The sequence below is a fragment of the Vigna unguiculata genome, chromosome 5 (genome assembly GCF_037176805.1).
Source record: "Vigna unguiculata cultivar grain cowpea cultivar isolate G323 ecotype 2 chromosome 5, ASM3717680v1, whole genome shotgun sequence".
NCBI lineage: Eukaryota > Viridiplantae > Streptophyta > Magnoliopsida > Fabales > Fabaceae > Vigna > Vigna unguiculata.
Genome location: NC_140796.1, coordinates 53376728 through 53392405, shown reverse-complemented (window position 1 = coordinate 53392405; position 15678 = coordinate 53376728). Strand labels below are relative to the sequence as shown.

The window sequence follows — 15678 nt, the reverse complement described above, 5'->3', positions numbered from 1 at the left end:
ATTTTTAAATATAATAAATTTAAGTATTTTTAATTAAATTTTATATTTTTATGAAAACAAAGTAAAATAAGATAAATCTCTATCACAATGTTCGGTTGAGATAAAAGTTAAATTTTAATTAAAAAGTGCAAAAGTTTTGATTATTATATAAATAAAAGTAATTTAATAAATATTAAATAAAAATATTTAAATCTATTAATGATTTGAGGTAGTTTTATTTGTTTTTTTAAGAAAAAAACTTTATTTTTACCTGAATTACATTGAATTTTGTATATTCTCCGAATTTTTAAATTGTATTTGATTTTTTTTAAATATTAAGAAAACAATAAATTCAGTTCATTTAAATAAAATATTCACTTAATTTAAACAATCAATTATGATGAGGATTACAAAGTCAGCATACAGTACCAGGTTTAAAATATTCATTTTTTTAAGATGTTATTCTAATGCTTTAAAATCTATTTTAATAAGGTACTGAGATTTCGTGTTATTCAATATCGAGTTTCTTGGTTATGAAGAGTTTTCTGAAAAATCCATGCCCATTAAAGATAAAATAAAATTATAGTTAGCCTTAAATCTTGTTTTCTTAATATTAAAAAATAGGTTAAAATACTTTTTTTTTTTCAATTTTCATCAAGTTTTGTCAAATAAGTCCTAATTTTAGTTTTGTGTTCAAATAAGTCTCAATTTTTGTCAATTTTATTCAATTAGGTTCTTTTTTGCTAACACCATTAAAATCATTAATGACAATGAACAGTGAAGGTCACGTGTCACTTTGTGATTTTTTTAATTTTTTGAACCATATTAATAAAATTAATTGTAACTCACATATAATAATTTGATATATAACTTTAATAGATGTGTATAAGATAATATTTCTTTTACTTTTTAAACTAGAATAATTATTTTATGAAACAATTCAATTTATATTAAAGTTAAGTCAATTTTTTTATCTAAAAATTTTACACATACTTTATATCTACTATTTTATCCTTCCATTTCACTCTTTATTTTACAAATACAAAAATTAAGTTTTCTTAATAACCAAAATATATTTTCAACTAGTACAAGTGTTTCAACTTATAAATGCTAACTCTTAGATCGATTCATTGTAACACTATTTTTTATTTGAGTGTTATTATTATGATTTGAGAGGGTTTTTTTTCTGTCATATCTTTCAATATTTGACTTGACAGTTATAAAAGGGAAAGTGTTGTTTGATATAGTTTCTCAAATTATTTGGTGCCAATTAGAAAATTAAGAAGTGAGAATAATAAATATTTGGTGTCATATCTTTTTATACACATTGATCTTGAGTTCATGATTTTTTTTAAGAAATTTACCTTGTAAATTGTTGAATATTTTATCTTCTTTTTCACACAAATAGTTTTAGTTTCTTATTATAAGTAATTAAAAATTATTTTAAGATAATCAACAATGAAAAATAATTGATTATACACGTATGTCATTAAAAAAACCGAACTAATTGGACCATTCCTAGAACTAGTTATTCAAGAAATCTGTTAAGAAAAAAGAGTGTGGGCCTTGTTATATTGGGCCTTATTCTAATGGGCTGGGTAGGTGTGCGGTTATGTCAAGAATCCGCGGATAGCTAGTGACAAGTGTCAAATCGGAGCGTGCGTGGGAAATGAAGAAAAAGGTGAGTTTTGATTTTTAAGTAGGAGGCTCTAGTTACCGTTATGATTTGATTTCATGATCTTTTTCTTCCACCAACACACATTCAAATTTCAAAACTTTCTTCTCTCTCAACCTTGCCTTAATTAACCCAACAACACTCTCTCTTACACACAGCTAAAACCCCAAAATTCTCTCTTTCGCAGTGCTCCGCAGCAGAAACTAAACTTCTCATACCCTTCGGCAAAAACGGTTACTTTTCTCCAATGGGTGCTTCGGGAAAGTGGTTCAAGTCACTCATTCCTTTTCGAAAGACCTCAACTTCAACAACTGATCAAGTAAGTGGAGTAACCTACTATTTTTGTATGTGTTTCAGTTTGGTGTTTTTGCTGTTGTTCACTGAGTATGGGTAATGTAATGTAATGTAATGTGTAATAATCAGGAGAAGGGTGGTGAAAACAAGAGCAAGAAGAAATGGAAGCTATGGAGAGCTTCTTCAGAAGGGTCCACCGTCAAGAAAGGTGGTGAAACTGCTGTACCTGATTCTTCCTTTACTTATGCAGTGGCTGTGATGGTTCCCAAAGATTTCAAGCTCATCAAGCAGGAATGGGCTGCCATCCGCATTCAGGCTGTGTTTCGAGCCTTCTTGGTAACTTTCACCCTCATGGATGCATTAACCTACAATCTAAGCTTGTTAGTTATGTTCTGAGTTCATGATTTCTAACATATCTTGAATTAGACCCTGGTTTATGATAGATGTGACCCTGAATTTTGAATCTCCAATTTAGGATAAAGAAGAATTAAGATTTAGAACTTGGGAATTGGAACCTCCGGATCTTGCACGTGCAAGATCCACCAATAGATCGAAATAAATAAGAAAAGGAATGCATGTGTTTTTATGATTTCAAATAAGTTCAGAGCGATTCTAAGCTCAACCCAAGTGAAAAGGAATTTTAACATTCCTGGTCAGCTTTTTTAGTGTCTCTAATGAGTTGGAAATTATGAATGTGTCTATTGTGCTTGAGTCATTCTCTTCTTACCTTTGTTTTATTTTATTTTTCATGTCGACCTTTACTCTGTTGACACGTTTTGCAGGCTAAACGAGCTTTGAGGGCCCTGAAGGCAGTGGTAAGGCTGCAAGCTATTTTTCGAGGCAGGTTAGTCAGAAAGCAAGCAGCCGTCACTCTGAGGTGTATGCAGGCTCTTGTTAGAGTTCAGGCACATGTGAGGGCAAGGAATGTGAGGAATTCTCCTGAAGGGAAAGCCGTGCAGAAATTACTTGATGAGTATCGCAACCTAGCTGATCCTTTTAAGCAAATTGAGGTTAATGATTTGCTTCATAATTATGTAACATTCTCTAATCATGATTTTGAGTTAATATATTAGGAGATGCTAACATGTAGCGTTGTTTCTGTTATTGTTATCAGCATGGATGGTGTGACATTCCTGGAACCATGGATGAAGTTAAAGCAAAGCTAAGAATGAGACAAGAAGGAGCTATCAAGAGGGATAGAGCGATGGCATACTCTCTGTCCACACAGGTAATGAAGTTGGGAAGATTTGCTTTGAAATAAGCTTGTTGCTTTGGTAAGATTTTAGTAGCTAACAACTCAAGAAATTCATGTGGTTCAAATTTAATTTTGCTTGCATGTAGCAGTCAAGACTGGTTGCCAGTCCAAATGCCAATAAGTTATTGACTCCTCTGAAGCAGCACAACCTAAGCAACAAGAGCTTAGGATGTAGCTTGTTAGAACGCTGGATGGAGGCCAAGCCTTGGGAGAGTCCAAATTACAGGAAGAGTGAAGACATTGTTCCTGCTTTTCAAATAAGAAAGAATGGTGTGACATCCAGGATTTCAGCAGTTAAACCTCTAATAACTAGCCAATCCACTCCTTCATCTTCGGCAATAAGCTCTGAATACATGTGTGATGATAGTCCTGTGTCAACTTCTTATACAGCTGGATCTCCATCTTTTCCGTCCACCAATACTGTTCTAATGGAAGCAGCAGAGGAAAGAGAGGTTCATCAACCAAGCTACATGAATTTGACTGAATCAACCAAGGCTAAACTGAAAACTAGCAGGAGTTCTTCCCAGAATTCAAAGAGTCTAGCGATGGAGGAGTGTGTGTCTCACAGCACAACCACAGGTTTGATGAATGGAGATTTTAGAAGCAGTTCTAATTCTGACCCTTCAGTTAACGTATGGAAGGATTCTTGTGCAACACCTCTGAGAGCAAGTTATCAAAAACGACAAATTCGGATATGAGTTTCTGTAACAGTGGCAACAGCTTGTTGTCCATTGCCACTTTGACTGATCGAGATGAACATGAACATGCGTGCAAGTTAGGATAAAGGGCTAATTGACCGTGTAGATAACATAGGTGGTTTTGTTTTTTGTGTGAAGAATGAAATAGCAACAAACTAGTACACTATTTTAATCTGTATGGTGTTTACATACTAATATAAGCATAAGTGGCTTCTCTGTGTGAATTATATAACTCTGTAGCTTAATATGAAGACAGTATTATTCACCTTTTTGAAACTATCAATGCAGTATTTTAGCTTCCCACAATTTAGTGAAGTCTTAGACCAGTGCTCCTTTATCTATATACTATGGAATTAACAACTTCCCTCCTTCATGAATTTGAATGTTTTTGCCCCAAATAATAAATAAGAACAATAATATGTTACAGCCTGTAATATTGTCAGTTGCAGGCTTGGTTGCTGGGCTTCAATTGGGATCAATACCCATCTTAACATACTACATGTTTTCGTTGCTGGGCTTCAATGGGAAAAAAAAAACTATTAACTAATTAAATCTAAACTTAATATTTTTGTTTTTTCAAAATAAGCCAATTTAAACACATTTGCTATCTTGAGTAGCAGTCTTGCAATAATACTGTGCTGCTGGTCAGTGTGTCCTATTCTGCATTACTACAAATTAACATTTGACAGTGTCATTCATTGGTAGTCTGATACAGTGACATCTAATCAATTTTATATGATATCCAATTAGGTATCATTAAACTTTTTACAAATAAAAAAAAAATTAAATGTCACATAAAGATTAATCAAAAGTTAAAGTTATTATAATCTGTACTAATCTACACATGAAATTCAATAAAGTACTACTGTTTTTTTATAAATTTGAAAATGTAAATGTCACATAAAGATTCATTTGAGAGGTGGGACCATTTTGAAGGTGTAGTCTTAAACTATGTAATAAATTTTCAATAAACCACTTAATCATTTCACTTTGTTATTTAATATCTTCAACTGAATCTATCATAAATAGTTCTTTTATTAGTTGTGGACCAAAATAAAAATCATGTTTGTTTTTTTCTGCACCAGTAAACTCCATGGTCGACCCAAAACAGCAGAGCAGTAACTGTCAATACGATGGGAAGGATGCAAAAAGCATCAATTCAAGATTAGAGAAGTGTAAGTAAGCTTTATTTGACAAAGCTTATCTCCACTTAAGCAACAAGAATAATATAATAGCTAGTTAAATCACGTGGTCCAATTCATAATATGTAATGATGCAACATGCAGTATGGTCCAGTTCCAGTCAATCATGCAAGGACCACAGTTATTACCGTCACAATTGAAGCATCTCTGCATAATTTAACTGCTAAAAAAGAATGGTAAAACAGACACAAACAACGTTAATGAAACATTTTGAGTGGCAAAGAGACCAAACAATGGAACGGTTCAAAGGTGAATTCAGAGAGTATTAGTTTGACTTGTGTACATTGCATGGTGTACGTGCACAAGACGAGGCTGTTGTTTGTTATAGTTATAGGGTTTCCACGTGAGAATATGCGCTAACAAAGGCAAGAAATCAGGATGCTACCAAAAGTTGTAAAAAAAATTTGAATGTCATTTGATGGGATTCTCAAGTGAGGGAAAGAAAAAGTGTGTGACGCTTTCTTCAATTTGGAGTAAATGTGCAAGCTTCCTTTCATGGGGGATTGCCATGAATAGAAGGAAGACGAAGTGGGGGCAGTGGGTCCTTGTAGGAGGCCTATTTTCTTGGATATCCCTTTTTCTGTAGGGCATTTCTAGTCTTGTTTCCTTGCTTTATGAAGAATATAACCTCTGTTCTCTTTTTCTTTCTTTTTTTCCCATTATTTGCACTGGCCATACTCATCAATACTAATGTGGCCCTTCACTTTCAATTATTGATTGACTCATCAAAATTCAAATTCAAGCATCTTCTGTCTTCATTTTAATCACAGTTAGAGTTATGAGTTGAATATCATATCATATAATATCAGTTTAGTTTTTCTGATAATACACATACATAGCAAACAGTTTATGCAAGAAAATTGTAGTTTTTGTGATAGTGTGTGTGGTTATTTATTTACCATAGCATGGTGGCAAAAGAGATTTGAAGATAACTTTAGGTGAGGCCTATGCAACTTTTCTTTATTTAGATTCTCGTTGTATCTGAAGGGACAATGCATCTTGATTTCTTTCCTTGTATGAGGAAAATTCCCCACCCTCTCGAGAGGGGGAAAAGCAAGAAAAAGAGGAGGAAACTAGCATTTGACTGAAAATGACCCTTACCAAAACCAATCTGAGATCAATAGAGGACAAAAAATTACATGCCATTCTTTCATGTACTTGTTTTGATATCTCTGTGAATGAGGAAAAAAAACAAAATACTCTGACAGCAAGAGTCCTTTGATGGCTCAACAAATAAAGCAAAGAGCCCAGTAGTATTAAATGTTGCATGTGCAGCAATTAATTAGGAATCTTGTTTTAACTACCTCTTTCTTCCATCATAAGCTTGCCAAGCTCCTACTTTTTTCTCCCACAAGCAACAAATTATAAGAACTCCGTGCTGTCTGTTTCACAGCAACTAAGAAACTTGTTCTTCGCTTTTCTTTTACTACAAATGGAACTCTTCAAAGGGCTAGCCCCACTTGTAATTAATATCACCCTCAACCCTCAATCCATAATTCATTGTGTTTTCTCTTCAAACTTCAAAAACACTGCGTAACAATTTGGATCCACTTCTAACTAACACAAACAGAATTTGTGGAAAAAACTGATACTCTATGTATCTCTTACAAAAACATAATCTTGCTGTCATCAATGTACACGACAAAACTCTGAAACTATTTAACCGGCCTGTTTATAATCATTAGGATTATGTTTTTAGTAATTGAGTAACATCTGATAACTTGTTTTTCGGAATTCTAATTGGGATTTTAATGCAGTATCCAACATCTCAGACATAAAAACTGAAGAAAAAAACTTTGTTACTTTGACAGTACACATGTTTATATGCAGATCAGAATAACAAAACCTGGAAGGACATGAAATGGTCAAACAGAATGAGTATGCAACAATAATAGCCAAACAAAGACATGGAAACAAGGTTGCCTTTAGTTTATGGTTCATGTTTTTGCCACGCACATTACATTCGTGAAACACTCGTGTTCCTTTAACCTAGATCATTGAAAAATAAGTATGTATTTATATATATGTATGCAGCAAACAAGTAACACCCAGTTTACACACAGCAGAAAACAAAAACCAGAGGAGTAAATTAAATAATATGAATTATGAGAAGGTGCAGATATAATAATTTAGGGCATCCGATCCAGAAAAGATCTAAGATGAGGCAATTATTTTTACATGGAATCCCTGAACAGGATGAAAAAAAAGAAACATACTTTTTGTGCAGATGCTTTTGGTGGCCATCGATCAAAATGAAATGAAATGCGTACACAAAGTGGCCGGCAATTATATTCTTCAACTTGTCCCCATTGCCTTCTTTCCAGTGCTACCATTTTTCTGGATACAAATCACACTCACATTTTCTTACCATTCTTTTCTTTATTCTTTATCCATTCTTAATTACATCAAATCTATGTCAAATTTTAACTTGTTAAAGTAACTATCACACTTTTATACAAAAGATAATTGAATATTCTGTTCCTTTTATTTTAGAAAACAGGAATCACAATGTCCAAGCTCTTAAATTAAACATATTAAATAAGTGTCTTTGATTCATGTGTCATCTTTTTTCCTTTCCACCCTGAAAATATATATATGTTTATATTTGCTAGAATATTATAAAAATATGTTTCATTTCCAAAATGCTCATGCTTCACATTTTTTTTTTCATCAAATTGGATGACTATTTAATGTATTTTCTTAGGAATAAAAGTTATCATCTATTATAATTTTTTTTAATTTCTAAATTAAATAAATATTATATATATATATATGACATATCACATTGGATATTTCTAATTGCAAAATAAAAAGTATTAATTTTTTTTAAAACATTTATTACAATAAACAATTTTTTCTTTTATATTTTGTTTCTTGAAAGCGTGTTTGAAGTAACTGATTAGCATTTCACGTGAAAATGTTTAGTGAATAAGCATTTTATGACTGGTAAATAAGAAGCGTTAATATGTATATATATACACACAAATATCTCATTTATTATAGTTCTTGATGATTAAAATTTATTTAAAATTGTAGATTATTAGTAAAACAATGTTGATAAAAAGCAAAATTCACAAATTTTATGATTTTTTTTTAATAACTCAGAAAGTGTGATGCAATAAATTACAAACTTCTTGTTACTTAAAAAATTGGTAAAAATTATAGGAATTGCTAAAGAGTTATCTGTAAAGATGTTTGTTAATTAAAGATTTAAAACTAAATTAGGTAGAAAAGTAAAACGTTTTTCAGGAAATGGTAAAGAATGCATTGGAATGCGAAGGGAGAAAAAGAGACAGACAAAATCTCATCACAGATCCAGTAAGAATAACATAATCAGTAACAATTTTAATATAAATGATAATACAAAAGTTTAAAATATTAGGTTTATAGAATTTGAATGTAACATTAATTACCCAATCCTAATATCTATTGTGTTTTTTAAATTAAAATTCTCCTGATTAATATTAGTGAGATGTATATATTTACAAATATTTAAAAGAGACAGAAAAAGTAACACACGAGTAATTTCTAAACGAAAATTTACTGAATTCCAGTGAATTATATATGTGTCATTTTCTATTTACATGTACATAAAATTTTGCTTTAATATAGTTGATTTACGCATCTTTTTAAAACTTTTCATAAGGTCTCCAAAATAAAAATAATAATAATAACAATAATGTAGTTCTTAAATTTTTACAATTTCATAATTGAATCCTCGAAGTTAGTTTATGACAGTTTGAAATTGTTAGAAAAATAATCAATACTCTAAGAACTGAACTATAAAAGGTATTAAAGATTAAGGATTGAATTAAAAATAATAATTTGGAAATTTGATTAAAAAGTTACTAATTATTTAAAAAGATAGTCATGCATTAGATCTAAAGTTGAACTAAATTATAAAAATTGTTAAAAGTCTGTGTTATTTACTTAAATTATACATGAACATGAATTCAAATATTTAAAGTATAGTTTGCTTTAATAAAAAAATAACTTTATGATAAGCTCAAATCCCCATAAGCACAAAGAGAAGAATATAACTGGACCCTTCTAGATATAAAGAAAAAGTATTGGCTATGAATCCCCAATGCAACATTTCATTTCCTCTCCCATTTTACTTTCTTTTTTATATTTCGATCTGCGTTAAAATATGTATAATTTGTAGAATTTAAATATAATTTACCTTCTAATAGCATCATATTTATTGATATTAATTTACTAACAAATTCACAATTATTTTTTTTAAAATATGATCTATACAACAATTTATACTATTATTTTTACGGTTTTTCTCTCTTATTATTATTAAAACTATTATTGTTATTATTATTTTATCACAATGAAGAAAAATAAACAAAAAAAAATGTATAAATTATTGTACGTGTATTACTTCTCTTCTTTCATGTAAAATAACATTTGAAATGTTTTATTATGATAATTGTCATAAAAAAATTGTAAAAAGAATTTTGCGATTAAAAATAATTTTAAGGACGCGCAATTATAATAATTAAGTGTGTAGCTAGAGTATCATACACACACAAAAACACACACACACACATATATATATATATATATACGACCAACTTTTTAAAAAGATTTTCTTTTTCTGATAAAGAACAACAATGATAATACATTATAATATATATCATAAATAGATTTTTAAGGATGTATAGATGTTTTTACAACTGTTTTTTCTTATTTTTATCCTTTTCATTATAGTACTCCTTATATAAGTTTTCTAACATAAGTTGTGAAACAACATCATATCCAAAATTTAGGTAGAGATAATTCTAATCTCTAAAATAATAATTGAGTGCTTTATTTAAAAAATTATAATTTATTTTGTATTACATTGATATGAAATGTATTATATATATATATATATATATATATATATATATATATATATATAATTGTGTCTTAAAAACATTTGTTTATGTTATCCTTAACTTTATATATCTATTCTATTATTTACATATCTTCATATAGTATACTCTATTATTAATCATAGATGACGTAGAATAACTTGAAATTTATTGTTATATAGTTGTTTTTTCTCTTTGAATTGAGAATCTTTTCTTTGTTTGAGTAAAACAAAATTAAATTTTTACTTTTAGATTTAAAAATGTTTTTCATCTCTTCTTTCATTTTTCTTTTTTGTTTCGTCATAATAAATCATGTGCGCAGGAGGAAAGATTCAATTATCTGTAAGATGAATTTTCAATAAATATACTAAAAAATATATAAATTAATTTTTCAGAGAAAAAAAAAAGAAAACACAATTAGCAGAAAACCTCTTTTTCTAATTATTAGAATTTTTAAACTTTTGTGTTCTAAAAATGAAAGATCATTGCGAGGGAATCTAGGTCTCTAAGGACAAATATTAGCCATGAATTATGGTCGTGGTTGTGGTCAATAAGCAAAAGGGTTGCGTTGTGGATTAGAAAAAGTTATTGTTTGGACAAACTAATTAATTACATATACGCTTCATGGATCATTTATAATAATAAAAAAATCAATTAAAGTTTTTGACTATGTTCATTTTGAACATTTTATTTTCATAAATATTTATAAAAAAAAGTAATAACTAGTATTTTTTTATAAACTGAAATTAATGTTAATCATAAATCTTATATTAATTATTAGTTTTCCTAAAAACTATTTATAATTGATAAAAAAAAAATCAGTTCTGAAGTTTGTTCTATTTATAGAAAATGTTGATTGAAAAGAAGTTTTTATTATGTTTTTTCTTGGTCCTTTGAGATGGTAATTAATTGATATAGTTTGAAAGTTTCGTAAAAGTAAAGACTTGAATGAATCTTGTTGTTAAAGACATGAGGCATATCACAAATATGGAAGGATTTGTACATTATAATGTCACTTTTGAATTAAACTTGGTTAGTCTGAATATGAATAAGAATGATTAATCATCATTACTTAAGCATTTATTCACCCAACTAGTCAAGCATATGCCTTATATGGCTTTGAATGGGTACACCCATCTTTATCACTCAACAAAAATAAATTATCACAATATAGTTACTTGAGTAGATTAACTTTCATTTGATAAAACTATTATTCATATGCTTTTTCAAGATTATTTATTTTTACAAGATGTTCTTATAAAATTTATTTTTTTTCCAATTTCGCTTGTGTCTAAGTTTTTAGGTCCAATGGTGTGTTATTCATCTTTTTTATCGAGATGTATAAGATATTGAAAAAATTCCTAACACTCAAGTTATCAATATTCGATAAATAAAGAAAAAAAGTAATAATCAATGTTTATTCGGTAAACAAGGACTCTTTTATAATATTTATTTGGATTGTTACATAAAATGTATTAGGTTTAAAAAGAAAGTTTTATTGGAAATATACAATATCAATAAGACTTGATTTTTCTAATCATACAAGACATTGACACCACTCTCAACCCAAAACCTTAAAATAATGAGTTTATGGGTCTTCATCTTTATAGGATTCTAATTTCTCATTTTTACCCAAAGTGGAATTTAGCATCTATTAATCCTTGATTAAGTTAAACTTGTATTATTTTAATGCAATAATTTTATTTTAAGAAGTAATTTTATATTATGACGTCGGTTGTTTATACATAAGTTGAAAATCATTGCAGGTTATTATCTGTGATTTTCTTTAATTTCTTGTAGTATTTATATTTATTAGCTTTGATGGATTCATCATCACGATAGGACCACTTAATTTGTACTGTATATATCGATGTAAATTCTCTATTATATATTTTTACAAATAATTAGTTTAATTATATATAACATTTATGTTATAAGAATATTTTAGTATATGGTATATGGAAGCTCATATATTTCATGAAAAAGGAACACGTGATGATTAAGTAATCCAGCAAATAATTACTACCTTTGACCGCGTTTGGTGGCAATTTTGCAAAGTTCATAGACACTTGCACAGATTCCCCAAACATTTTCCTAACAAACATCAACACTCGTTTTGTTACATAAACTAATGACAATGTTAAAATCTCAAACACTTAACCTCGCAATGCATGGATATACGGTTATGAATAGATGTGAGTTTAAGTCTTACATTGATTAAAAATGAGAAAACAGAGCGTTATATAAGAATAAAGACTCATAAACACGTTGTCTTAAAATTTTAGATCGAATGTGGTGTCAATATCTAATATGATTGAACTCAGATTTTATTTATGTGTGTATCTTTCCCGTGGAACCCTCACAATAAAACCTAACACATACATTATTAAATTAATTTACAAATACATAATCAAAACAAAAAGGCAAACACCGACGTTTATATATAATAGTAGAAATTTTGAGAAAAGAACATTGTCGATGTAAAACCAGCTCACAAACTTTAGTTTGGTCTGATAGCTGGTTCGTGAAATTACACATACTTTCTGGTTTTTCAACGTAAAAATCTCTTTTTTTTTTCTATCATCATGGCCCTTAATCATCTCTGTTGTTGATTAGATTCTCAAATATACACATGGCGCTGAAAAACAAAAGCTTTATGAATAAGACTGAAATAATAATTATGCATAGCTAAACATAATCTGTAAAATGTGTTGTGGAGGGCCAAGTTGCTGGAAGTGCATGCACAAACTTTTGCACTCACATTAAAATATTCATTTCATCATAAATAGGCCACCTTTAAATTTCATGCTTTTCATTCTAAATCTTTCACAACTTTATATACATGCATGCAGAATTAATTAATTATATATATTCAACAATAAAACTGACATATATGTCTGTTATACAAGCTAGTTTTTCTCACACAATTACCCAAGTTTGAATTTTGATTTTCTTTTTCACACTTTGTGGTTGTTGAAGTCCAATGATTGAAAAAGTGGAACCCTAAGAAGTGAATTCACCATTGCAATTATGCATAGTTACCGCTCTCAAAGGAACAAAAAGGGAAAAAACTGAGAGGTAATTAACTAATCAATCTAGAACATAAAGCAATTGAGATGCAAGTGTGACCAACCAACCCAGTTGAAAATAATAATTTTCTTGATCTGATAACAGGGTGGGCCCCACCACCCTGCATGTGTGCCACGTGTACAATCCAGCCCATCCCAGAGTGAGCTAACAAGGATCCATTATAAGGCCTACAATTGTTGCAGTCTCACACTGCACATTTTAGCCCTTTGCCACAAACCCTAACTGGGCCACAATGGTACTGCTTCTCTCATTAAATTCACCACCTCACTGTACTCACCACACCTTCACCATATCATCCATTTTCTGTTCACTCTTCTCTCACCACCATTCCTTTCACTTTTCCATATAACAACCTCTTCAAACCTAGGGCTTACCCTACTACCTACTACCTACTACTACTTCCCTTCTTTCTTCTTCTCCCTTTACCCTAATCTTTCATATCTTATTCAAATTCAAACATAACACCAAAACTCATCTTTCTCTTTACCCTACTACCACTGCTTTTAATCAATCCATCTCACTCTCAGGAATAACATTCACAAACAAAAACATGGGGCATCACTCTTGCTGCAACAAGCAGAAGGTCAAAAGGGGACTATGGTCTCCTGAAGAAGATGAAAAACTCATCAACTACATCACAACCTATGGCCACGGTTGCTGGAGTTCAGTTCCAAAACTTGCAGGTAATTCATTTTATTCATCATATTTCTTCATTCTATATATGCTTAATGATTTTCTCAAGTGCGGGCCTGCAGAGGTGTGGAAAGAGCTGCAGATTGAGATGGATAAACTATCTGAGACCTGATTTGAAACGGGGAAGCTTTTCTCCTCAAGAAGCAGCACTCATTATAGAACTTCATAGTATCCTTGGCAACAGGTTTGTTTTTTGTTTTTTGTTTTTTGTTTTCCCCGTTAATTGCTGTTTTTGATGATGATCAAAGGGAACATTATTATATGAAAAAGTTAGGTTTGTTCACTTTTCTTAGCAAGAGGGCATTGTTTTGGACAGGTGGGCTCAGATAGCGAAGCACCTACCTGGAAGAACAGATAATGAGGTGAAGAACTTTTGGAATTCAAGCATAAAGAAGAAGCTGCTTTCTCATGATGTTGTTCCTTCTTTAGCCACATTTTCTGATATTCACGGTCTTGCCAATGCTTCCATGGAAAGTTTCTTCCCTTTATCTGACAACACTATCCTAAACTCCCATCATCACTTAGACCACCTATACCTTCCCATCATCCCAACCCCAACAATCCTACAAGCCTTTGATCATCTCAACAATGATATCAAGATTGACATAAACAATTATCATAACAACAATAATAATAATCATCATCATAATTCCAATTTCCTACATTTTCAGAATCCAATGCCAGAAACAGTGCCACCATCATCCAACAACAACATTATTCCATCTTTGTTTGAATTAGATACATGGTCCTCCTTCGGGTGCGTACCCTTTCATCTTAATCCAAATCAACAAAGTCAAACAATGATCACCAAAACTGCTGATACCACCACCCCACACTTAATTCTTGAGAAACTCATCAATCCAAGTACATGGCAGCACCAAGCTGTGGAACCGACCGTTGATAATCTTGTTCCAAAAGTGTGTGAGAGCGTCGAGGATTATGTCTGCAGCATTCCGTTTTCTTCTTCTGCTGCCAATTCACAACATCATCAACACGAGGATGCTGTCGCCTGCTACACACCAGGTATTTGTCCACAAGATCAAATTGCAGTACCCAATCAAGTGGAGTACATTGATGCCATCATCATGTCATCGTTGCCATCCTCAACAACATCATCTTCATCAGTATCACTCTATCAAGCAGACAAATAGCCACACACAAAAAAGAAAAAAGAAAAACTTGTCATTCCTTCAAGTTGCTGTCATCATCATAAGCATTAATTATATAATAGGTTAATTTTATGTGTATATAATTGAGTAGTGGGAGTCTTGTGATGAGGTGAATTAATTGCATGCATTTAATTTTGTCTTGAATTTTGGAATAAGAGGGTAAGTAGATCTTCTATTGGCAAACCTCTGAGCCATGCTAGTTCTGGTTCTCTTCCATTAAACGATGTTTGCTGAGGTTCCATAAATACATGTAGGTTCTTTCACATGTTTGTCCACTAAAAGTACGTGTCCATGTATGATTTTTATTTCTCTTGTGAAGTGCTGAATGTTGTATAACAATCATATGCATAGTTGTGCACTTTAAGTTGACTCATTGCCCTTTGTTTTCCTCTCTCTCTCTCTCTCTCTCTCTCTCTCTCTGTGACGACGTAGCAAAGACAAAAAACCGTACAAACACCATAGTCAACTTGTTGGCACTTGAGGCCAAAGTGCCCTTACATGTGACCTAGCTAGGCTAGGATGTTCTGGTTGTTATATGACATACCATGTTCTGATGTGATCGCTTAAACAAGAAACAACCAATATGAACTCATAAATATCAGAACAATATACGAGCTAATTGTATTCAAGAGAACAATTTCATAACTCTGGATCATATCGACATAGACTTTTTTATGCATCTTCCACAAGTTTTCTTTAACTTTAGCTATAGAAACAAACTCTATTATCTTCAATTAAAGAAAGAAAGAAAAAAAAAA

General features: G+C 30.8%; 1 protein-coding gene and 1 pseudogene across 3 annotated transcripts; both read left to right on the top strand.

The window, feature by feature from the left end:
• The first annotated feature begins 1715 nt into the window (after positions 1-1715).
• Positions 1716-4177, top strand: LOC114183819 (protein IQ-DOMAIN 6-like). 2 transcript variants are annotated; one of them, XM_028070970.2, is made up of 5 exons: positions 1716-1973; positions 2078-2284; positions 2731-2958; positions 3063-3176; positions 3293-4177. In XM_028070970.2, exons 1-5 carry the CDS (start codon positions 1902-1904, stop codon positions 3899-3901), a joined length of 1230 nt encoding a protein of 409 aa, XP_027926771.1. In that variant the 5' UTR covers positions 1716-1901; the 3' UTR covers positions 3902-4177. The 2 variants fall into 2 exon arrangements, with proteins under 2 accessions (XP_027926771.1, XP_027926770.1); XM_028070969.2 differs by having other exon boundaries at positions 3290-4177.
• Positions 4178-13260: 9083 nt separating this feature from the next.
• LOC114184180 (uncharacterized) lies at positions 13261-15289 on the top strand (annotated as a pseudogene). The gene is made up of 2 exons (XR_014994981.1): positions 13261-13935; positions 14068-15289. The product of XR_014994981.1 is annotated as an uncharacterized LOC114184180 (transcript).
• Positions 15290-15678: the final 389 nt, after the last annotated feature.